The 25,265-nt window shown below is 41.9% G+C and overlaps 1 protein-coding gene across 1 annotated transcript; it reads right to left on the bottom strand.

The window, feature by feature from the left end:
• Positions 1-6,868: 6,868 nt before the first annotated feature.
• Ebln1 (endogenous Bornavirus like nucleoprotein 1) lies at positions 6,869-7,710 on the bottom strand. Its single transcript, XM_021214332.1, is given in 4 exon segments — positions 6,869-7,043; positions 7,045-7,238; positions 7,240-7,416; positions 7,534-7,710. Coding segments are annotated over 4 exon segments (723 nt in total).
• Between the last annotated feature and the right edge of the window lie 17,555 nt (positions 7,711-25,265).

Here is a 25,265-nt window from a genome sequence, read left to right as displayed (position 1 = left end):
GAGAGAGAGAGAGAGAGAGAGAGAGAGAGAGAGAGAGAGAGAGAGAGAAACTCACATGATGCTGACATATTGACATTCTGGTTGGCTTTTTTGTCTATTTCTTTTTGTGTTCCACATGGCTTCTGTTATTAATCAATGCCCACGGATGTTGTTTGTGGCACTGCCTCACTGGTGGTCTATATGTTTTAGTTGAAAATTCGATTGGTGGTTGTAGAACCACATGATGATGTGAATCAGTGCTGATCCTGCCCGTACTTGGTTCAGTACTCAGCAACCGCAACATCTTACTAGATGATAGTCTAGAACCCCAAACAAGGACACAGCCCCTACTTTGTGTCCTTCAGAGTTTTCCTCTCCCCTAGGGGCCATTTGTGTTCTGTTCTGTTTTGTTTTTATCTTTTCTATGTGGCTTCAGATTTCCCAATCTCAAACCCTTAGAAGCCACTCCTCTGGAATTCTGTCATTTCAGAATGTTTTGCTCACGCAGCAAACACATTTTACACCATGGTACTTGGAGACTGGCCATTGCACTCAGCATAACTGCCTGCAGAGTCTCCTGGGCTAATTGCAACTCGGAGTCTTTTTTGTTTTCTTTTGAGAGAGGGTCTCATGTATTCTTGGCCGACCTCCATCTTTCTATGTAGCTAGGGATGACCTTGAACTTCCAATCCTTCTGCCTCTACCTCCCAAGTGATGAGATTGCTGGCATGTACCACCATGCCTTGCTTCTGTGGTACTGGGTGTATTTTTGTTTTTGTTTTTAACATGATGCTCAAACACTTTACCAACTGAGCTACATCCCTACCTCCTACCCAAGATACTTTAACCTTAGATATTATAAATCTTCAGCTATAGAAAAGTTCCATGTGAATCTTTTGAAAATATTTTTTGTGCTTTTTTTTTTAAGCATCCATTTTCAATCCTTGTCAATTACCGATTGACTTTATAATTAAAAGTCTGAATTAATGGTAATAAGAGGAACTGAAATTAAGGAGAAAGTATTATTTACTCAGATGCTGGTCTAGGTTAGAGAAATATCCAGTGCTAAGAGCTGGTGGGGATATGTGGAAAGTGATTGGAGAGAAGATGCTGAGTCAGTTATAATGAAAGAAATACTGGCAGTGATGCTTGTGACTCAGTTAGAGAACTAGCATCTTTTTTGTGGTAGGGGTGAGCTGGGACAATCTCCTAAAACCCTGTTGTAGGAGTCGGGCTTGAAGCTAGCTTGGCCTACTGTGTGAGTGTCATGAATGGCAGAGCCACTGTGCTGCCGTTATGAAGTCTTTAGGCGGGGGTTAGAGGGATGTATAACAGGCATAGAAAAGTATTAGGGCTCATAGAAAAAAAGCGTGGGGGGGGGGAAATGGGATACATCACATAATATCCCTAAAGAATATGTCCTAAGACAAAAACGCATAAAAGAGGCACTCAGCTACTTGTCAAAGAATTTGTTGACTTGGTCCACTGAAGTCCCTTGAGCTGGAACACAAGACCCAGAAGTTTAAGACCTATAGCAAGTCTTAACCAGGAGTCTGTGGGTAACTGACTCTCCTGGACCAGAATAATACAAAGCAGGTGCTCTGAAGCAATGTAGCCTTAGGAGGTTTACCATGGCCATTCGCACTCTGTTGTTATGCTGCTCAGAAGTTGTTGACTTTCTTCTCCTTTTCTGTCCCTTATACTTTCCCTTTCTCCACCTTGCCTGCTCTTTTTTCTGGCTTATCGATCAGGTGGACAAATTGTACTTGACTCCCTGAGTGGGTCTTTCCCATCTAATCCTCTGAGCAAGGAGAGCAAAAGCGATGACACGCCACAGAGCTCTCTTCCTGATTTACTTCATTTCTATGAAGCATATCTTAGAGTAACTTTATCAAAAAAAAAAATACACGAGACAGTAAATTGAGGCTCTCATAGTTGAATTTGTGTATATTCTGGAGTATTGTAGTATTCTAAGGTGGGATGGTCAGAATTGTGGAGGTTTTGTACCACTGACTTCCAGCAGTCAGCATTGTTGAAAGGTGATGTTTATCTTAGGTTTACACAAGTGTGTGAAAGAACAGTTTCTATATGTCCTTCATTCGGTTGTCCAAATGCTATCATTTTACCTTCCTGTTGGGCATTTCCCAAGTTTAGATTCTGACCTGAGTATCTTGCTGCTCAGCCCAGGTTTTGTTTAGATCCTACAAGGGTGTTCTGCTAATGTCCCTTTTCAGTTTCAGTGTCCCACCCGCAGTGCCATCATCCAGTTATTTGTTGTTATCTTTTGTCGCCCTGCAAACGTCGGTACTTTTTCATTTTTTAAATTTTTTATTTTTAATGACACTGTCGTCAGTCTTGAAGAGCACTAGCCCAGGCTTCCTGTAGGCTGTCCTCCACTCTTGGCTTTGTCCATAACCTGGACTCAGGTTATGGGTGTTCACAAAGGGATGCTGTGTGTAGCAAAGATGGAGTGGCGTAGACCAAGACCAGGGCTGTCCATGTATACTTTCTCCAGTGGGATAAAATATTTTCATTTCTCCCAAGTCCTCCTCTAGAAATGAAGATGGTGGGTCCTACAGGAGTTGTGTTGAACATTATAAGGAGGCACCGAGCTGTTTTTTTCTGATGCCTTACCACTCGCCAACTCGCACAGGTTCTAGGTTTTCCACAACTTGCTTGCTGTCTGTACTTTCGTTCAATGACAGCAATCCCAGTGGGTGTGCAGAGGACAAGAGTACCACGGTTTCGCTTTTGTCTCCAATGGCCAAAGGTGCTGAGCACGGCTTCCTCTGCTCACTGGCCACTCACAGATTTTCTTAGGGGATACACTCCTCCAGGCGCTTTGGCTATTTGAAAACTGGGCTTGTTAATAAGTTGTATGAAACCTTTAAACTATTCTAGACACAAGCACCTTGTGAGATAAATGCTTGTTCTGTCTCCATCCCTTGATTGCCCTTTTGCATTTTAAGCTTGGATTCTTGGGTACTGGTAAAATTCAGTTGCTTTTGTTTTTCTTTTTTTCTCTTCTCTCTCTCTCTCTCTCTTTTTTTTTTCCTGCCATGTGTGCTTTGGATACTGTACCAGAAGTTGCTGAGTTTTGCTGCTGTGTTGGCTTCTAGGGGCTTCCTATATTTAGCAGATACATTTAGGTGGGTCTTTGGAAAAGATTAAGTGTCCACTTGGTGTTGGACTGGGATCCGAGGCCATCCTTCGGAGTGCTTTCCTTGCGCGCGGGTGTGGCTCCTGTGCAGTTTAACCTTAGCCTCTTGAACATTACCCTTGAGAAGCTCTAGATCTTCCTGACTCTGCACACTCTGCTCTTGCCACCTGACTCAGCAGGTACCTAGGACAGTTAAGTGACAATTTGGACATCCCTTTGGAATTTGTTTTCCTCATATACTTCTTTTTCCACTCGTGTGCAGTGTTAATCTTCATTTTCCAGTATTTGGAGCCGGCAATACATTGGCTTCCTGCTTGAGGTTTAGTTTCTTTGTGCTGCATAGATTCCTGTGTACACTGGTGGCAATGGACCATGTAAATATAGCTCTTACCTCACAATGTCTGGCTTCTTTCAGGGACTAAGTCATCTCTATATTTTGCCCCCCCCCTTCTTGGGGCTCTCTTCTATGTTTTCCTTTTGAAAATTTTATTTTTAATTTTATTTTTAAAAAGACTATGAAGTCTATAATCTTACCTCCAGGGCTTGTAAAATACACACTGCCTAGCATCAGAGAGACACCGTCACCTCTCATAGGATTTTATTTCACGATGATAATTTTCTCGTATTGTTTTTTTTTGGGGGGGGGGAAATTGTCTCAAACTTCCATTTGTGTTTCAGTGCGTCCGTAATAACTTTCTTTGTTGAAATGCTAGTATAGAATTGTAAACTTCTCTGTTCAGGGTGAACACATCTGGTTAGCTACCAGAGAGCTCCTTACCACATCACCGCCTGTTCCTTATGTCTTAGTTTCAAATGAACACGTACCCTCCTAGGGCAGCTGGACGGTATTCATCCTTAGCTTTGGAATTTCATGTTTCATGCCCTGTTCACCGATGACCCGAACTCACCTTTCTTTTCACTTAGCAACCTGTTCCGTAGCTCTGTGACACCTGGCTCACATTAGGAGAAATATCTGAAGGCTTACATAGACATCTGAAAGGATGCCCTTTCTTCCTTCGGACTGATAGTCTGGATAGCTAGAAAGGTTATAAGATTTGGGACTATAGTCCTGAGTATTTCGTATTGTCACTTTGTCTTATAGAATCTGGCGGGTTTCATTTTGTTTAGGACCTTCCTTGATAAAATGATTATTCTTGATTATTTTTTTTTCCCCTTGAAAAAATCTTCAGACTTGTGTGAAATTCTGGAATCTTGTGATTTCTAGTTGTTGTTGTTTCTTTCCCTTTCTGTGTCATGTAGCCATTTTTCTGTGCACTCTCACTGTCCTTGGCGAAGTCACCACTGCCTGGCAGTTCTTTGTACTGTCAGTTTGCTGGTGCTAATTTCTTTTTCTCTCACAGCCTGTTGATTTCATTGGAGCAATTACTCCCGTGCTGTATCAGTGTGGCACTTTGTGACCCTAGGACCCTTGGCCGGCTTTCTCTGGAGCAGAGGCAGACAGTTCTAGGTCTCTGAGATTTATTAAGCACAGGGTGCTGCCTTGCTTGAACTTCTTGAAGAAGGCTGAAGTTCTTCCTGGTTTAGTTCTGCTTTCTTATCCGGCATGTAATAAACAGACATTGCTGGCTTTTCTTGTCTGAAGGTTGGTTTTGCTTGTCGTTGGTGGCAAGCATTGCTAGCGCCTGGTCAGGCCTGCCACTCAGTGCCACTTTCTCTGGATTTGTATCACCAGGGCTCGGCCTCTCCTTCTTTCAGGTTTGTTGTTATGTACTGTGGTTGGCTGTTTCATGTCTCTGGTTGATTGTTCTGCTGCCAGTGTCTTGCATATGAGAAATACTTCTATTTCCTCATTCTTGCCATGTCTTTGGATGTCTGGGTATTAGGTAATGATGGATCCCCACTTTGAGTTCAAAAGGGGTCCCTTTGCTACTATTTGCTGAAGGAATTTTATGGAAAAGTGGTGTAATTTCCTCTTAAATTTTTGGGAAAAAAAATCACCAGAGAGCATGCGTGTTTTCTGTTTTACAGGGCCTATTAATTGTTGGTTCTATTTCGTTAATTGACAAGGGACCTATTTTTTTTTTATTCATAAATATCTCTAGATTGTGCTTTTCAAGGAATTGATCTATTTCTCTTGGGCATAGACTTGTTCATTCCTTCATCCAACCCTGTTTTCTCTTTGTAGTGCTGGAGATGGAATCCAGCAGGGCCTCGCCTACGAAAATTGAGTGCTCCATCTCTGAGCTAGAATTCCAGTCCGTTAGTATCCCCGCAATGGTCATGGGATCAGTATTGATGTCTCCTCGTTTATTTCTGATATCAGCAATTTGTGTCTTCAGTCAGCTCGTGAGAGGCTTGTCTGTTTCATCGATTTGTTCAACAGAGCCAACTTTTATGTGGCTGTACCTTTGGGGTACTGCTTTGTGATATCCAGCTTCATTAACTTCTGCTCTAACTTGGACTTCCTTAGATGGCTTTGGAAAAAGGAAATGACTGAACTTTGTTCTTTACAACATATACATTGAATATGGGCATGGCTCCACTACACTCTGTGATTTAATAAATTGTGTTTTCAATTTGTTGGAAATATAGAACACTCTTTTGGGATTTCTTTTGTTTTTTGTTTTTTTTTTTGTGTTTTTTAACCCCATGTTATTGAGTTTATCTCCATGTGTATAGTCCTGGGAATTGGATCCAGGGCCTTACATGTGCTAGACAGGCAATCTTCCACTGAGCTATATCTCAGCCCTTTGCCATATATTATTCTGACATGCGTCTTCAAATATTTTTGGATCTCCCAGCTACATTTCTATTCTTGATCATTGTAGTAACTCTACTGTCTGAGGGCAGACATACGATTTATGACTTTGAACCTTATGAAGGTATGTTTTATAGTTCAGAAAGTGGCCTAGCTTGGTGAGCGTCCCTTCTGAGTTTAAGAGCACTATGTTCTCTGCTGATGGATAAAACTTTCTGTAAAATGTCCATTGGATCCAGTTGATTGAAATTGCCATCTAATTCCACTGCATCTTTATCTATACTCTGATTATTCTCATTTTGTAGTGGGAAGACCATTGATGTCTCTCACTGTAAGAGTGGGTTCATGTCTTCTGGTAAACCTACATTTATTTATTTATTTATTTATTTACTTATTTATTTAGAGACAGGGTCTTGCTATGTAGTCCAGGCTAATCTGGAACTCACTATGTAGCCTTGGTTGGCCTCAAACTCAAGATCCTCCTCCCTCACCCTCCTGCATGCTGGGATTACAGGTGTGTACCATAATGCCCAAGACGGCTTTCTATCCATCTTTGCCTTCTTTATTCTGATACTTTTTCATTATACTGATGGATACAGTATATGTCTTGTTGAACTACATCTTTTATTATTATATAATGCTCCACTTTGTCGCTGACAACTTTCTTAGCTTTGAAGCCAGATTTGAAGTTATTCAGCAACTCCAGCTCTCTCGAGTAATGTAACTGCCACAAATCTGTGTTAGCGTTAACATATCTATGTCCTTGTTAAAGTAGACTTCTTTCCTGTGTGTGTGTGTGTGTGTGTGTGTGTGNGAGAGAGAGAGAGAGAGAGAGAGAGAGAGAGAGAGAGAAAGAGAGGGGAGATGCTGACACTGGGTCTCCTCTCTGCTCCCCCTGCTCTCTCTCTTTTTATAGCATTGGTTCATCTGTTGATAGAGAATCCAGTCACACCAACTAACTTCAGGATGGCTTTAACATTTTGGACTCATCTGTCCTCTGATTCCAGATCTTATGACTTATCTTTCCCGAGCCCTTGGAAGTAGAGGTTCTGTAAGGGATGATCTAGGTTGGGTTGAAACACTGGAGCTTTAAATGCTGTTGTTGTTGCACTATCTTTCTTGCTCCAAAAGAGTGCTGCTGAGGAGAGATTTGGAAATGCTCGTGGGCCTAACTTCATAGTCACTGTGTCTTATAGTGCCAATAAGTTCAAACCATTCCCCTAAAGTTTTCTTGAGATCCTTCTCTGTTGAGAGGAAAGGTGGTATCTCCTTTGCAACCTGCGGTAAGGCTAGTGTCCCACCCATACATTGATCCAGGTATTGTTTCATCATCACATAAGTGGTCATTTGGGCATCAGATGCCACCATACGAATTTCCTTTCATAAGGTCTTTACCAGGGTATTTAAACTTAGTTGACAAGATGCCAAGGAGCAGACTTCCAACCCAAGGTTGTGAGCTGAGCCAGTCCACAGCGGCATCTGGCTGATCCCACCTGTTAAGGTGAGTTGTAGATTCCCCTATGGTCACCATGAGAGTCTGGAATCTGCGTTTCATTTGCTTGGAGTCACTTTAAACCGTCTTTTCAGATGACCTAATCAGTAACGTGTACTAGTGGCCGAGCACTGGAGGACATCTTGAGTGAAGTGACTGTGTGCTGGGATCCCATCCATTCACATGAATCCCGTCCGTGTGAAGCAGTGCAGTCCCATAAGCCAAGCTGCCTTTCATTTGAACAGGCGCTGCCTGGTAGGATCGTTCAGGCACTGCCACAGCGGATAATGCCTCCCATAATCCTGGAATCAAATACCACATGAAGATTATGCTGGCGGGAGCAAGGTGGAATTTTGTCATATGTTCGTGTTTGGGGACAGACAGTATGTTGATCTCGATGTCTTTTTCTTTCCAATTCCTGGATGAGGGTCCATTGACTCCTTAGGATTTTATCAGAAGTTGTGGCATAATTTGAACTCTGAAGTTAGTTCACCATCAGCTGGCTCACCACCTAAAATTTCCTTGTCCTCTTCAGGAAGAAGTGCCTGACCTGGGTCAGACTTCTTTCTCTTTTCCGGTTCAGACATTGTGGGATGTTCTCTGGGTGTCTTTCTCAATTGTCCCCTACCTTACTATTTTTTAATGGTAACATCTCACTAAAGCAGGAGTTCACCAATTCAGTTAGACTGGTGCCAGCAAGTGCCTGTAATCCTTCTGTCTCAGCTTTCTCAGTGCTGGGATTATAAGACTGCCTTATGCCTGGATTTTAACTTAGGTGTTGGGGATCCGAACGCAGGTTCCCAGGCTTGTGTTTTGAGGGCTTTACTGATGGAGTCGTTCGTCTTCCCAGCATTTTTTTTTTTTTTTTTTTTTTTAGCCAAAATTGAGTTTGTTAAACACAATTTTATTATAGCTTTTTATTATAGATTTAAACACAGGTATTAAGGAAGATGGAGAAAGGTGCTTAGGAAAAGGGTAATATACAAGACTTGGCTGTGGCCTTCTCAAAAAGATCGATCCAGCTAAAGTGGGTCTTTCCAGGTAATGTGCGTCATTGAATCTTTTTTTTTTTTTTTAAATCTACTTTGATAGTAACTGTCTTTTACTTGGCATATTTAGACCATTGGCATTTAAGTTAGATGTAATAACAATTAAAACATTGTTTTGTTATTTTTAAACTTCTCTTGGTTCTTTGTTTCCTCTTTCTGGCCATTTCTTCCTTCCTTTGACTTAAGATGAGCTTTTCTGTAATTGCTATAGTTCCATTTAAAAAAAATGTATCAAGTATACTTTACAACATCTATTTATTTATTTATTTATTTATTTATTTATTTATTTATTTATTTATTAGTACACTGTAGCTGTCTTCAGATACACCAGAAGAGGGAATCAGATCCCATTACAGATGATTGTGAGCCACCATGTGATTGCTGGGAATTGAATGCAGGACCTCTGGAAGAGCAGTCAGTGCTTTTTTTTTTTTTTGGATTTTCGAGACAGGGTTTCTCTGTGTAGCCGTGGCTGTCCTGGAACTCACTTTGTAGACCAGGCTGTCCTCGAACTCAGAAATCCGCCTGCCTCTGCCTCCCGAGTGCTGGGATTAAAGGCACGTGCCACCACGCCCGGCGCAGTCAGTGCTCTTAACTGCTGAGCCATCTCTCCAGCCCTGACTGTACCAGTTTTTAGTTAGCAATAGAATTCTCCAAATTGCTCCCCCTTCCTTTTTCTTAGAAAAATCTTGGATTTGAATGTCTCATGTCACACAAAATGGTGTCATTTCATCTTCCTTTCAATATCCTTGACTACCCTCATGTACTCGGTTTGTGCCAGATACCAAGCTAAATCCTCTACACTGATTAACTCACTTGAACTTTGCAGGGCACAGCTGTTCTTATTTGTGTCACACGGGTTGGGGTGTATTTTGCAGAGGTAAAGCAATGTTGACAAACACATAGCCAGTCAAGACAGCCTCGACTGGACTCAGGAGCTGAGCTTAGCACACAGACCCTCTGGAATATATCTCTCCATTCTCACAAAGAGCCCATACCACAGATAGCTAATTGTAAAATAAAATGAGTGTGCTGCCAGAACTCTGACTCTTTCCTCTTTGTGTATACTGTTTATCTGCGGAGCCATGATTTGTGTTCGTGACCCATCTTCCCTATATGTCTTGGGTTTAGTGATGAAGCTTCCAATTTTGATAGCTGTGTGATTTTTTTTTTTTTGAACGAATAGAGTGATGCAGAAAACTAGACATACCATATACAGTATTTGTTTGAAGGTATAAGATTGTTCAGAAGACAGAAAAAGATGTGCTCCAGTTTTTTTTTGGGGGGGGGGTTAATTGGTTTCCTGTTTTAATGTATTTTGCTTATTTGACATGTGCCTTCCGGGTTATGGTCCATTCCAGTTCTTCACGCATCTTTAACTGCTGAAGAAGCTACCAGCCCTTGTATGTTAACTGCAAATAGCAGGTGGACCATGCCAAAGGGTGAAAATCAGAGAGAACCTCTTTTTTCTGTAAAGGGTGTTTTCTGATATTGAATGGGGTGCAGAGCTGCCTGGAACATTGTATGATATGATGCTTTGGCTTGAAGAGTGAAGATCTTCTTATCTGAATAAAGCTTGAGCCCACTGCAGCTCTCTGTGTGTCAAAGAAAATCTTTCAAGTGCCTGAGGCAAGGCTGATGTACTCTTGGGCTTCTCACCAGTGACTTCACAGTCTCAGCTGCTAATGGCTCTTGTACTAGAGTTTGAATCTCTTAATAAAGTGTATTTTCTTAAACTGGGGGATATTCTTTCTTTTGCTCCTCCCTTCCCTCTCCTTCCCTCTCCTTCCCTCATCCCACGGACTATATTTCAGCGTGTTCAAACATGTCATATCAGTAACACGGCAACTGGTAAAGCCCATAGGGGGAGAGAGCTGCAGCTCTAGAATGTCTGAGAAAGAAACTGCAGGACTGAAGTCGAGAAAATTGAGTTCCTGTGGCAGGCTTTAGAACCTTTCACGTGTGTCTGACCTGATTAAGAAGGAAGAGTGGGTCTCCCGCTTCACAGAGTTCACAGCACACACCCCGCCATGTTAAGATGTCAGTGTTGTTGCCATTGATTTGCAGCCCCTCCCCGTGTACCATGTTCTCCTTTCCCTTGCCGACTGATTCAAGGTTTCCAGGTTTTGACCACACCTAGAACCCTTTACTGATAGATGAATATGGTCAGGACTTTGGAGCTTCCCATGGTTGGATCACTTAAAACTTTGCTGCTGTGGTCATAGGTGGCATGCAACCTGAGGACAGATTGCATCACACCTGCAGATCACTTAGTGCCTGCCACTGGCTACTGTGTCCTTCAGGCATCCCTTTGGCTTTAACTCTTTAGTCATTCTTTTTAAAAAAAAAATTAAATTAGAGGTATCTCTCTTGAAGGTCTTTTATACTGATGGAGTAAGAAAGTAAGTACTCTAGTTAAAAAACAACCCCCCCCCCCAAAAAAAAAATAGGGCAAAGATATCCAGAGGAAGCTACAAATGTCCAGGGATAGCAGGAGACATGGGAAATATTACCTGGAGAATGCAAAAGCAAACCACAGCTTAGTCATTAAGCAATATATATGATTTCCTTTGAGTAGAATGGCAGAGAAGGGAAAAAATACTGGACACAAATTAAAAGGTGTACTGGTGGTGAGAGAAGGCGTCGACCCAGTTTATGTCTTAGAAGCAGCGGTAAAAATATGTTGGTTCTCAGAGAGCGTGCATGGGACAGACCTAGGCCCTCCACGCAATCGCACAGCTGGGTCTTCATGGGGGACTCCTAAAGCCAGAGCCGGGGCTGTCTCTGATTACACTGCCTGCCTTTGGATCCCTTTCCCCTAACTGGGCTGCCTTGTCTAGCCTGGATAGATGAGCCCAGTCTTATAACTTGACATGACAAGGCTAGTTGATATCCATGGGATGCCTTCCCTTTTCTGAAGTGAAGGGGAGGAGGGGTGTGTGTATGTGTGTATGTGTGTGTGTAGAGGTGAGGGGAGAGATTGGGAGGAGAGGAGCAGTGGGGGGGGCAGGGGCACTCTTCAGTCAGGATGTAAATTAAAAAAGGAAGTGATGGTTCTAATTAGAAATGTGTCTACACTGGGATGGTGCCTCATCACTGGGCTCTTGGCCCTGTTTGAAGCTGTGTTCTCTATGCTTGTTGGCCATGCAGTGTTTCTGTGAAGACTGTTTCCCTTCCACTAAGGCTTCCTTCCCCCGAGTCCGTGGCCGATGCCCGAGTGCTTCTTTCTTTCTCACACTCTGCTCCATTTCCTCCTCACATTTCTGATAGTAAATTTGCGAGGTTTTGGCCAGGGCAGACAAAACCCTTCCCGGTTGCCCTAATAGAGACCTCCGTGAGCATGATGCTACAGCCGGTGAGTAGCTAGCCTTGCGCACCTGCTTGCAGATTGTCCTAACTCCTCTCCAAGCTGGTGATGACAGGGACTGGCACCACTGGAAGGCTGCACTGTCTTTGGAGCTGAGGAGGGCACCAAGCTGCTTTTCACCTATAAGAAGGGCCAGTGTATTCAAGGGCTGCAAAAGAGCCCTTCAGAGTCTGTCCTTTGCTGATCCTGCGCCCCCACCCCCAGAGATCTTTGAACCTGTACGTTTATCCATTGGAGAACAATATTAACACTTTCTCAGAAAATCTTTCCTTTGGGTAATTTACTTGATGGGTTGAGGAGGAAAAAGAAATGACCTGGGTCCCCCACTCTACATTGAAGTGACAGGATCATTTGGCCATGCTTCCAAGTGTCCAGCACTTTAACCTATTTGTAATCTTGGATATGGATGATTGATGACAGGTGTTTTTGCCACAGTAAAATCTCTTAATATTTGTGGCATATTTTTTCTCCAGTCCAGGATTCATGTCTATCATATACTAGGCATTCCAGGGGACTAGGGGGACAGGAAGCAGTCTTTTTGTAATCCAATTTCCCCTTAGATGGCTGTAGTCAGAGGACCCACAGAAGACTGGCAGAAATATATGTTGTGACTGGAAAGACAAGATATCAGAATATTGTCAATGAGGAGCACTGAACAATGAATCCAGATGCTTGAATACTTGGGCAGCTTTTTCTGATCAGTTTGGCAAGTTGGTTTTAGGTGGGCAGCGTTAAGTAGGGCGTGGCTGGGCTTGGTGGAATTTAGACACTAGGGAATCTTGATTTAGTGTTTGGAACAGATTTAGGGTTGGAGCTGTCTGCGGTGGGTTTCTCTAGGATCATGGACATTGACTCCGCTTCCTACCGCTGTTGCTAAATACGGGGCAAGCTAGTTGAGCAGTTTCCAGCCAGGGCTGGTTGACTTGGACTCAAGGCCCACTATCAAGGTAGTGAATGGATGGCCTCAGGAGTGGCTTTCAGTTGCTGTGGTAGGGGTACAAGGTAGGGCTGGGGTATAGACCTCAATTCCTGTCCCTCCCCATGATCCACTTCTAGCTAGGCCCTACCTGCTAATGGTTGTACAATTTCCGCCAAACCAGCGTTGCCAGCTGTTCAGACCCATGAGCCCATGTATGATATATTCCCATTCAAAACATAACTCACGCCAAGCCAGATATTGCTGAAGTAGATTGAGCTTTAAAGGCTGGCATTTGAAGGTGTGATTTCTGCATAGTTCATGTCTTTTGCGAAGTGTGGTTTCTATACAGTTTCTTTGGTGTGTTGTGGCTCCACTCCTCAACTTACTGTGGAACTTAAGACTATAGAATACTCAGGATGTTCGCGGCTCCTGGTTTACACCTCTGACCGAAGGCTCTGTGGTCATTTCTTCTCCCATCTTTGGGATTAACATTTGGAGTTGCCCAAGAAAGATTAAGACCTCAACTCAAATTCAGAAATTCAGAAGGTAGACCTTGCCCTCTTGCTTTTGGGGACTGAAGAGCCTGGAAGGCGTGTACCTTAGAGATAAGAATGGCATAAAAAACAAAAACAAAACAAAACAAAAACCTGAGTACCTTTTTTCTCTTTTTACAGAGGCCTCATTTGGTAAATGATAGAAACTTTTTAACTTCTTTCTTTCTTTCTTTTTTTTTTTTTTCCTGTGACGTCTGGTTTCTGGTTCTGTCCTGGTTTTATGAGATCCTAATCTGGGGACATAGGGTGTCTGACCAGGTCTGGAATTCCTCCATCTGTGGCAAAAGGAGGTCCCATGGTCTGCTGGCCATTTAGAGTTAATTGGAAAATTGGCCACAGCCACCAGTTCTTTCTCTGATCTGGCTTGGGACACTGCGGATGCCCTGGAGATAATATGGACTGAGAAAACCAGCCAGGCCTGCTGGCAGGGTTTTGAGGCCTAGGGTGTCACTAACAGAGCTGAGGGCGGGGAAGCTGTGTGATCAGAAGAGCCAGTTTGGAGCAAGAGTGAGGTGGTGTGTCCAAACCCAGAAAAGCTCAGCCGGAGACTGGAAGGAGTAGAAGTGCTTCCTCCTGGCTCAGGGCCTGCATGTCCATGCGCCCGTAAGCTTCCAACACCCACCTCTCTCGGCCCTTGAGATAGTCAAGTACCCGGGTGGCCAAATTACAGGTTAAACTCTCACTATAAGGACAGTCTGTCCAGCAAATACCTGGAATTCCTCTTCATGCAAATGAAGCATTCCTAGTACCTCAGCCCCAGACAATGATGTACACTCACCCCGAAAATCCCTAGCCACTCCCCCTTTTTAAACCTCCAATAAAAGAAAGCTGTTTCACAAAAACTGACTCTAGAGAAGGCTACCGTTCCCACACACTCAGTCAGCACTCACACTGAATGTGTTCCTGTCTGACCCACCCAGCTGACTAAGATTCATTTCAGTGCCTCCTGCTTCCCCACCCCTACCCCCTACGCCATGACACCTGTATACCCTGTGAGTAGAAGCAGACCCGGTCTGCTCCCGAGGAAACAAAAGGGTATCTCACTATACAGGGGACCAAGCTGAGGGTTTGGAGAGACCCAGCAGAGGATGTCAGGCATACCCGGAGCCAATGAGAATTCAGAAAGGTCCAGCATAAGTCTGTTGAGGAAACTGACACTTAGGAAGCCTCTGGTGGGCTCCTAGCATCTGGGTTGGGTGGGGAAGCAACTGAAAGAAAAAAAAGCCTCTTATTAAGAAAAAGTTTTGGCCAAACTAGAGAGCCTCTGAGTGACCCCAGACGTCCTTGTCGTTTCTGTTATTTTTGCTCCGTGTATTGTGTTTTGCTTGTCACGATTCTCACCTGGGTGAGTTCTATGTCTCGGTTTCATTTTCACTCTTGCCTCTTAACTGTGTGTGCTCCAGTGCCAGTTACATGTAGACCCGGGAGCCAGATCTGGCTCTAGCAGCCGCCACGCCCACAGTGCCAAACCAAGCTGGGGCTATGTGGGCAACGCCCCGCCCCTACCTGCCCCCTCCCCAAGTATGCCACCCTGCCTGCACCTTCTGTGTGTTACCCTCTCCCAGGTGCAAATCCATTGCTTCCGATCGCTGGGGGCTGCTTTTGAGAGCCTCATCTCTGAGCGCTCTGCTCACCAGATTCAGTTTATTAGGGATTCAAATGTGCTTTAGGTAAGGGTACTTTGAAGACTTGGTTTAGTTGCCTGAAACATCAAAGATATAAAAATATCTGTAAAATTATTTTAAGAGCTTTTCGTACCTCAGGATTTATAAGTTTGTTGGATATAGTTAAAACTCTATAGAATCTATAACAAAAGTTAAAACTTATTACACAAGGTTACTAAGTAGAAGGCTATATAGGTAATCTTAAAACAAAGACCTAATCCATAATGTCTGTAGTTCTGGGCAAATATTCAAATATGCTAACCTTGCTTTTTTTTTAACCCCTGAAGTTCTGTTTCGGACTTACTGTTCTTGTTAACTGAAATACGTAAAGACAAAACACGGTTTTCACGCATAAAGCCTCACTCTGAAAAAGGCTCAGAGCTACACTGGAATAAAACACCCAGCGTCGTCGACACCCGACTAAAGTCAGGGCCACAACTCCTGAACAGCAGAAACTGGCATGTCCCTGCCTTCTGATGCAGCAAGACAACGACCCCAGCAGTCTGGCAAAGAGCCCACAGAAGGTCTCCTCATTCTTCACCTTTACCACAGAAGGTCTCCTCAGGCTAGCCAGTGCTGACTTCGCAGTCTATGTCCAGCCTCCTCGTCTCTCCTAACTTTATTAAGCTTTAGCTCTTTGGGTGAACCAAGTCATTCGAGAAACTGTGATGTTCTGCAGCGGTGCACTCTGAGAGGGCCAGGACAGGACAGTTGCCAGTCTCCCCGCGGGCTGTATTTAGGCTTTAAAGTTTTATTCTGATACTAAAACAGCTCCACTTCAGGAATAATAATTCCTTTAAAGGCTCATCTCAACAGGGGTAAAACCTGAAAATGAAATTCTTACAAGAATTTTCATCTTGTAAAATCTTCTAACGCTGTAAACCATTAAAGATAGTTAAGACATGCAGATTCATAGTCACCTTGTAAATGTATAAATTTATAGGGATAAGCTCTATTTAGCTTCCTTTACAAGAAATCAGGTATAGTTAATAGACAGCCCTCTAAAATGTTTAGCACCATGCAACAGCATTTAAGATGTTTAATGGAAAAAGCTCATGACGGCAGACAGAGACCCCAGCTCCTAGCTGCCATCCGCAGGTCTCCAAAGAGGACAGACACAGGACAACAACTCCACCTGGGTTGTGGTAATGCTAACCACGGGATGAGCATGCCCCATGCCTTGCCTGCTGCCAGGGCCCTGCATACTGTCAGGCTGCCCGCTCTGGTCCACCTTGTCACAGTAAGGTCATTTCCTCTAGGTTCCTCCTCCACAGGCCAATCTCTTAGACCTGGGTTTGGCAGCAAAAGTCAGATGCTATCCTGTGTGACATAGACCTACAACCACTGCCCCCAAAGAGGCCACCGAGACCACCGGAACCTAGGACGACCATCTAGGTCATGGCTAAGTCTCTCTCCTTTTAATCGATACAGAGGCCGTTTGTCTTACACTTCCTGCTATAATCTGTCTTCCTCAGATTTCTGATGGTGTTGATAGATAACTGTAGCTTCATTAATTTAGCAGCAGCTGCCTGATCAATACGTTTCATATATATATATATATATATATATATATATATATATATATATATACCAGGCCTTACCTTTCTAGAGCTATAAAATCATCTGTTAAAAAAGGCAAACAGCCAGGCAATGGTGGCACCAGTCTTTAATCCCAGCACTTGGGAGGCAGAGGCAGGCAGGTTTCTGAGTTCAAGGCCAGCCTGGTCTACAGAGTGAGTTCCAGGACAGCCAGGACTGCACAGAGAAACCCTTTCTCAAAAGACAAAACAAAACAAAACAAAAACAAAAACAAAACAAAACAAAACAAAACAGAAGGCAAACTTCCAGACAGGCTTGCCTGACTAACTGGCTTCATAGTAAAGGGCAAACAAGTTTCAAATATAACTTTTACTATTTAAAGGAACTTGCTTTGCAAAGGCTGCTCTTGGTAGCCAACCACTTATGTATCTCTAATGGTAAATAATTGAATAAAAAGTATATATAAATTACAAAGATTTAAAATATTTAAATTGTAAACATTTGAGGTTTAGAAAACCAAGGCAGCTTCTATTTGGATATGAGTTCCTTAATTTCTCACTTAGTTCTATTTGTGTGAAAGTTTGACCATAAAAAGTAGGCCAGAAAGGAAAAGTATGTACTTACGTGATTTGATGTGATATTTGACATGCAAAAATGTCACACAGGGTCTGAGTGTCCTCACGTAGGGAGCTGTGTATCATAATCACGCTACCCCGAGCTACACTCCCAGCCCTTGCACTGGCACTGGCCATTTCAGATTCGTTCTCCACAGATGAGGAACTGGACTTGCAGGGAGGTCTTATGCCAGTGACTATTAAATGGATTTAAGATTACATCCCAGTCGATAGATCCTAGAGTCCCTTTTCTTCAGCACTTCCATAACATCTATCTTAGCTACAGCAACCACACAATAATTATGTCCTTCCTATTCTCGACCACTGTTCTGAAGTGTTCTGTATTTTCTTATAAATAACCATCGGTTTTGTAGCTTTTGTTTGTCTATTGCATTTCTTAGGAATTCTGTCTGGATGTCAAAGCAGAGGTGTCCGCTCGCAGTCAACACTTCAATGGAGGGAATGCATCCTAGAGAATAATTGACACATCCTAGGAGCAGTTGACAAAAATCATATTTAATAAGGAGAAAATTGCATTTATAATGAGTCTGTAGTCAGATCTTCATAGATTTACGGGACAGGATCATGAGGGAAAATGTCATTAAGTTCATTCCACCAAGAGCTAATGTTCTTTCTTGTTTGAACTGTGAGCTAGACTATTATCAATAAATAGCACTTAATTAGAGGACAGGAAAACAGAAGCATATTTAAGGAAGAATTAACAATGTAGGAGATCTTGAGATGCCACTTCAGAAAATACAAGAAAATCAGGCTATAGCAAAGCCCAGAAAACCCCCAAGGAGAAATTGTTCTGAAGATGGAAGGGCATCTGAGTGCTTGGTGTTTCCCCTTAAAGCAATAGAAAGCCAAACCATTTTTGACCTGTATTGTAACACTGCTGTGACTTCACTGCAGAGCTCTTTAAAGTGAGTTCAAGTTCGAGTGCATAGAACCAAATTACAGCATCATTATGTAATGTAGAGCTACAGAGTTAGCTCTAGCATGAAATAGATATTCTAGATCTGCCAATAAGGGAGAAGAGGAAAAAGGTAAGGTAGCCTGCTTCTAAAAGTAGGATGCTGGCTGTCTTAAGGTTTCCATTGCTGTGAAGAGACACCATGACCAAGGCAACTCTTTTTTTTAAACTTATTTTATTAGATATTTTCTTCATTTACATTTCAAATGCTATCCCGAATGTCCCCTATACCCATCCCCCACACTGCTCCCCTGCCCACCCACTCCCACTTCTTGGCCCTGGCGTTCCCCTGTATGGGGCATATAAAGTTTGCAAAGACCAAGGGGCATCTCTTCTCAATGATGGCCGACTAGGTCATCTTCTGCTATATATGCAGCTAGAGACACCGAGCTCTGGGGGTAACTCTTATAAGGGAAACATTTAGTTGGGGCTGGCTTACAGGTTCAGAGGTTCAGTTCATTATTGTCAAGGCAGGAAGCATGGCAGCATGCAGGCAAATATGGTGCAGGAGGACCTGGGAGTTCTACATTTTGATCCTTTAGAAGGAGACTTTCTTCTACAGGCAACTAGGAATAGGCTCTCTTCTGCATTGGGAGGAGCCTGAGTGTAGGAGGAGACCTCAAAGCCCATCCCCCACAGTGAGGACCACATCTCCGAAGAGTGCCACTTCCCATGGGCCAAGTGTTATTTAGCCCACCACCCTGGAATAGAAATTCTTGTCTATTAGAATGTACTCATGTGGAGAGTGTCAGAGCTACAATGTAGAATGTACTCATGTGGAGAATGTCAGAGCTACAATGTAGAATGTACTCATGTGGAGAGTGTCAGAGCTACAATGTAGAAGGAAACAGTATTAGGATGACTTCATGGAGTAGAACTGTGTGAGATAATTCTTAGTTATACAGACACTTTCTGTTTATCACTTTATACTGATGCACAGAAAGAGAGAAAAAGAAGGAATGCGCAGTATTATTGATGAACCAGTGAGAAGATGCATATTAGGGAAAGCTTGCAATCTATATCATATGTGGATACTATTATTGTAGTATCATTTTTCAAATAAGAAAGCACAAAATGATTGTTTGCCTTACCCACATTCATCCAAAGAGTTGGTAATGTAATATTTAGACTATAATATAAAGTCTTGAATTCCAAAGTTATTTAATATTTAAAATGTGATGACTGTTTTCTTCTATCTATTTTGATACTCTAGTGCTTATGAACTTAGATGATGTGAAAATATGTTCAGTCCTTTATACGTTTTCACAGTGTTCAAAGTTCAGTTCTTTACACATCAATGTGGTGCTTAGTCACAGGATAAAATTATAAGAATCGTGCTATTGCTTTAAGCTAGACCAGACTTAGATATTTTACCATACGATTTAAGAATATCTGGGTTCAAATAAAAGATAGACGTGAAGCCAGAGTGAATGAATACCTAAGCTAGGAAGCACGCGGAGAGAGTAACTCGATAGACTCTTAGAAGGCACAGCGACATGGCTACTTCAAAAGCTTTTACTTTATCTGTTTTTACAACTCGCTGGTCTGCTCTGGCAGAATGTCTTTTCATCTTTGAGAAACAATACTTCGAAGATGAATAAACTAAATACACAGAACAGAGAGAGAGAGACACTAGCTCTGGCCTTAGGGCATCTGGTGTTTATAATCTGTGATTCTTCCATCTTTTGTCTTATTCCCACACATTCATTTTAAAGCTTTGTGTTTACCTAAGCTGAAAGGAGAAAAGATCACACTCTTCACTTGATCAGAACCGTATCACTCTTTCTGGGTTTTCTGCCAAGAGTATAAGATACTTTACAGTTACTTGCTTTTTAGAGATCACAATCGTTTTATTTTGGAATTCTCTATTCAGATTATTCACACACATAATTTAGAGCAAACCTCTCCAGAGAAGAGTCTGTTTTGCAAAGAACTTAGGAAAGTTTCCCTACAAAGTATAACTAACAGGACAAAGATGTGACTCCAGCCCAGGAACCAGATCTCTGACTTCAATGTCCTTATTGTTACAAGACAACCTGATTTGAGGTCTACTGGTTCCCAACAGAGATATTCTAATAGACCTAAATAGTCAAGTCAATATAAGTTGTTTTTAGGTTCTTGGGCAATATGTGCTTTTAACACATAAAATACTAACAATACAATGCTAATTATTTAATTTCAACATTAGTAGCTTCAAAATAACTGGGTTAATTTAGCAGTTTCCAAATAGCTTTTATACCACAGGAGCTAGGTTTTCATCCATATCTATATTCATATGCTGATGTATGTGATTTTCTTGTTTGTTTTTGTTTTTGAGACAGTGTTTCTCTGTGTAGTTCTGACTGTCTGGAACTTGCTCTGTAGACCAGGCTAGCCTCCAACTCAGGCCTCTGCCTCCCAAGTGCTGGGATTAAAGGTGTGTGCCACGATGCCTGACTTTAATTTTCATTTGTTACCAAATATCTCCATCATTTTCCTTAAGTCTACATGGTAAATAATTATGACCTAGTAGGAAACATGATCATTAAATAAATAAACAAGCATGACCTAGTAGGAACTGATTATTCCAAGTTGCATTTCATAGTTTTAATGGAATCTTATATGGGCAAACTATAAAGCATATGTGTGGGCTGACAGGTAACAGTCTAGGAAATCAAGATCAGTCTGAAATGTTGTCAGTCATGTGAAAGTCAAGAGTTATGACAAAGAACAATAGATTCTATTCCTATTACAGAAAGAGCTTCAGACTAGAAGAAGAAGAAGGAGGAGGAGGAGGAGGAGGGGAAGGGGTAGGGGAAGGGAAAGAAGAAGAAGAAGGAGGAGGAGGAGGAGGAGGGGAAGGGGTAGGGGAAGGGAAAGAAGAAGAAGAAGGAGGAGGAGGAGGAGGAGGGGAAGGGGTAGGGGAAGGGAAAGAAGAAGAAGAAGGAGGAGGAGGAGGAGGAGGGGGAGGATAAAGCTAAACAAACAAACAAACAAACAAATAAATAAGGCTAGGCAAGACTTTCTTAAGAAGGCCAACCCAACACCCAGGCATGCCATGATTCTTGTGAGAATCCAGGGTCAAGAGTAACTTCTGGAGATGTGCTCCCATTTCTGGTACACTGGCACAACAAGAAGTATCATCCAGGGAGAGATTCTAAACTGTTGAGATACATAGCCAGGGTTTCAATAAGTAGAAGGAGAGAACCAAACTACAGATTTCCATCTGACCTCCACACATAAACCATGCTACAAGCACCCAGGCACACACATCAACAGCATACACATACATATTCCTAAGAAATCACATAAAACTTTAGTGACATTGAATAATTAGTTACAGATTGATTTGATTACATGATGAAGGGAAAAATAATCAAATCCTGATGTAATTAGCATGTAATATACCATTTGTTTTGCATCCAATTGGCATATGCATATCCCAGCTTCTGTGTTGATAAAATCTAGAGAACAAAAAGTTCATTGACATAATTTCAAATTTCATATTGAAAATGACATTCTTATTTTTTTATGTATCAAAGAAAAATAACCTGCTGAAAAATAACCTGCCCTTTACAATGATGTGTTCTGACCCCAATTTTCTTCAGGTAGATTCTTTAACCAACACATTTGAAACACACTAACCACAGAAGACAGGAGAATCTGTATGAGTTCTACTGAGCCTAGTCTACTGAAAAACAAAACAAAACAAAAGAAAACAAAACAAAAGAAAAAACAAAACAAAACAAAATGAAACCCACTACCAAGCAATAATTACCAAATACAAAATATAGTTATCCTAGTCTTATTTTGTTTTTAGAAAATAGAATTTTTTATAAAACATGACATACACATGATAATATTTATAATTGTTGTACTATAACATGCTTATGGATATAATTTTAATTAAACAGAAAATTTTAATGTTTTAGCAGTTTTGATTTGTACAGCACAAATTATTGCATATAATCCACATAAAGAAAAATTATATCCTTAATAAGTTTTAATAATGTGAATGGATCCCAAGACCACAATTTTAAAAGACAATTGCATTAAAAATTGCTGCCTCCATATAACTGGTGTTATAGATGTAACATTATTCTAAGGGAGAAAAATAAGATTCCCAGGAGACCTGTCATATTTTAAAGATTAAATGCTTTCTTCCAGGCAGCCTCGTGGTTCCATTTTTAGTGGTACACAGATATAACAATTATGCTTAGTGTTTGCATTTGAATCTCAGGTGTATATCAAAGAAGAGAAAAAATGACACCTGGATGTTAGAATATAAACAAACTACATAAATTGGCTCATGAACATTTAATTTGCACATCAATTTACCTGCAGCTAAGCAAGGCTTGCAAAATGAAGGAGTGCATCCATAAATATTTCCTGGCTTAGTTATCTGTGCTTGGTCTTTTGTAGATGGCGGTAAATGCATTATGCAGAAAGTGCTGTATAAATAAACGACATTTAGCTAGCTTTTAAAGTGCTTTTCATTATAACCACTGGCCACTGCCATGCTAATAAAACTGAGGATATAAAATAGGGTTTACACAGCTGGGCTCTCTTTGAAATGAGATATTAGCTTGGATCTTGTTTACACACTGGGAAGCTTGAAAACCATCAGAGTTGCTGATTAATCAGGAAAGAGCAGAAGAAAACCTATGCATTTCTTGTCTTTCTTGCCTCTTGAAGTGAGGTTGGAGTTCTAGTCACTAACATTCATCCAGTCAGACTCCTATGTGATGCATATATACAAGAGTTTCGTTGTTATGATAAAGTACCACAACCAAAAGCAAATTAGAGGAAGGAGTTTATTTCCACTTACAGGTTGTAATCTATTATTGAAGGAAGTCAAGAAAGGAATGTAAGCAGGAACTTGAAACAGATACCATGCTTGCTCCCTTGTAAGCCAACTTTCTTCTACAGCCCAGGACCACCTGCCCAAGCAATGGTACTCCCCACAACAGGTGGGGCCTCCCTCCCACGTACATTAGTAAGATACCCACTCTCATCATGCCCACAGGCCAGTGTGACCTAGACAAATCTTCATGAAAGGATTCTCCTCTCAAATGATATTTGACTGTGACAGTTAAAGATACCCAGGATACTTTTGTATAGATTTCTTCCTTTGTGAAACTTTGAGTAAATTAAGGGCTTAGTGTCTTTATTTTGATATTTACGCAGTTATGCACAAAATTTCTTATCACCAGCTGAAGACTGTGCTCCTAAAGGACTCCTTTGAAACTTTTTAATCTCGTGAGGTTAAAGCTCCACTACTTGGCATTGCTTCTGTATGTTTGAAGTTTAAATCTGGGGTTTTCAGCCCTAGAGTGCTGTGGTGGTTTGAATATGCTTGGCCCAGGGAGAGGCACTATTAGGGGGGTGTGGCCTTGTTGGAGGGAGTGTTGCACTGTGGGGTGGCTTTGAAGCCCTTCTCCTTCTGCCTGCCTTAGGATCAAGATGTAGAACTCTCAGTTCCTTCTTCAGCACCATGTCTGCCTGCATGCTGCCATGCTTCCTGCCATGTTGATAATGGACTGAACCATGGAAACTGTAAGCCAACCCCAATTAAATGTTGTCCTTTATAAGTGTTGCCTTGGTCATGGTGTCTGGTCACAGGAGAAAAACCCTAACTAAGACAGAAATTGGTACTAGGGACTGGGGTATTAGGCCTGTCCATGCTTTTATTTGGAAGAATATGGATTTGGGGACTTTGGTTTTGGAAAGCAATGGAACGCTTTAAGTGATACTTAATGGGCCATCCTTGTAGGAATACAGAAGACATCAGTGCTGAGGGTGATTTGAACCCTGGAGGCTTAGAAGTTTCAGAGGAGGGGAATTTTAGTATGTTGCCTGGAGATTGTTTTTATGTTTTGGTGAAGAATCTGGCTGCTTCTTGCCCTTTTCTAGGGAGTTCAACTGAGGCTAATTTGAAGAGATTGGATTGGTTGCATAGAAGGAGGAGGGTCTTAAAGCCCAGCCCCACAGTGACACACTTCCTCCAACAAGGTCACACCTCCTAATAGTGTCATTCCCTGGACCAAACATATTCAAACCTCCACAAGTGCTGTTAGATCTATTTGATGTGTAACATCATTTAATTCTGATGTCTTTCTTATTTATCCAGATGACCTGTCCATTAGAGGGCATGAGATGTTGAAATTATTTATTGTTGCTGAATTGAAGCTAATCTTTCTTATAGACAGTAGAAAGATGGACTTCATTTTCTAATCCATTCTGCTAACCTCTGACTATTGATTGAGAAGTTGCAGACATTAATATTTAAAGGTGTGTGTTACTTGCAGTCCTTTACATTCTTTTGCTTGTTTGTTTTGCTGTTTGTGTTCTTAGTCATATTTGTGTTTCAGTAATTACATATGTATACTTAGTAATATATATCACGTCTCTCTCTCTCTCTCTCTCTCTCTCTCTCTCTCTCTCTCTCTCTCTCTCTCTTTTTTCTACAGTGTCTTGGCCATGCTATTTCTCTNTCTCTCTCTCTCTCTCTCTCTCTCTCTCTCTCTCTCTCTCTCTGAAAAGTCATTTTTTTTCTACAGTGTCTTGGCCATGCTATTTCTCTCTTCAGTCAGAGTATTGCTTCCAGTTGTGGACATGAATTCTTTTAACCTGTTGACAGCATGGAAACGTTTTTCTTTCTTCTTCAAGTATGAAATAATAGTTTTGCTGAGCATAGTAGACTTGGTTAGCATCCATAGTCTTTTAAAACTTAGAAACAGCACAGGCAGGATTTGTCAGACTGTGCCATGCTAAGTCTGGAAGGGGTAAAGATAGGCTAGAGTTCAGAGAATTCACCATCCTGGATCTGGGCACAGAACATGGCCTGGAGGTTGGATGAGAAGAAAGCAATTGGAATAGTGTAGGGGGGCAAAAGAGAACACAGCCTATGTGGGTTCATGATATGTATTTTGGCTGCAGGGTCCCCAGTATCAAGTGAGACTGGGGTTGGTGGCTAGAGGGTCCCTGATAACAAACGAGTTGGCCTCAAGTCTCAAAGAAAAGGAAATAGGCATGGGCTATTTCAAGGGAAAAGGAGTAACATGGGCTCTCTGAGACAAGTAACAGAAGGACTAGGGGACAGAATGAAGGAGAAGGAAAGAAGAACATAAGGCAGTCTACCTGGGTCATGTCTGGTGTTGTGGCTACCAGGGTTCCTGATAGCAAGCTGGGGTGGAGACAACAGGGATCCTCAAAGTAATTTTAATTAGTATTTCCCCTGTGGTTAGAATTTGC

Source organism: Mus pahari, chromosome 15, assembly GCF_900095145.1.
Source record: "Mus pahari chromosome 15, PAHARI_EIJ_v1.1, whole genome shotgun sequence".
In the NCBI taxonomy this organism is placed as follows: domain Eukaryota; kingdom Metazoa; phylum Chordata; class Mammalia; order Rodentia; family Muridae; genus Mus; species Mus pahari.
This window is presented reverse-complemented; position numbering and strand designations above follow the sequence as displayed.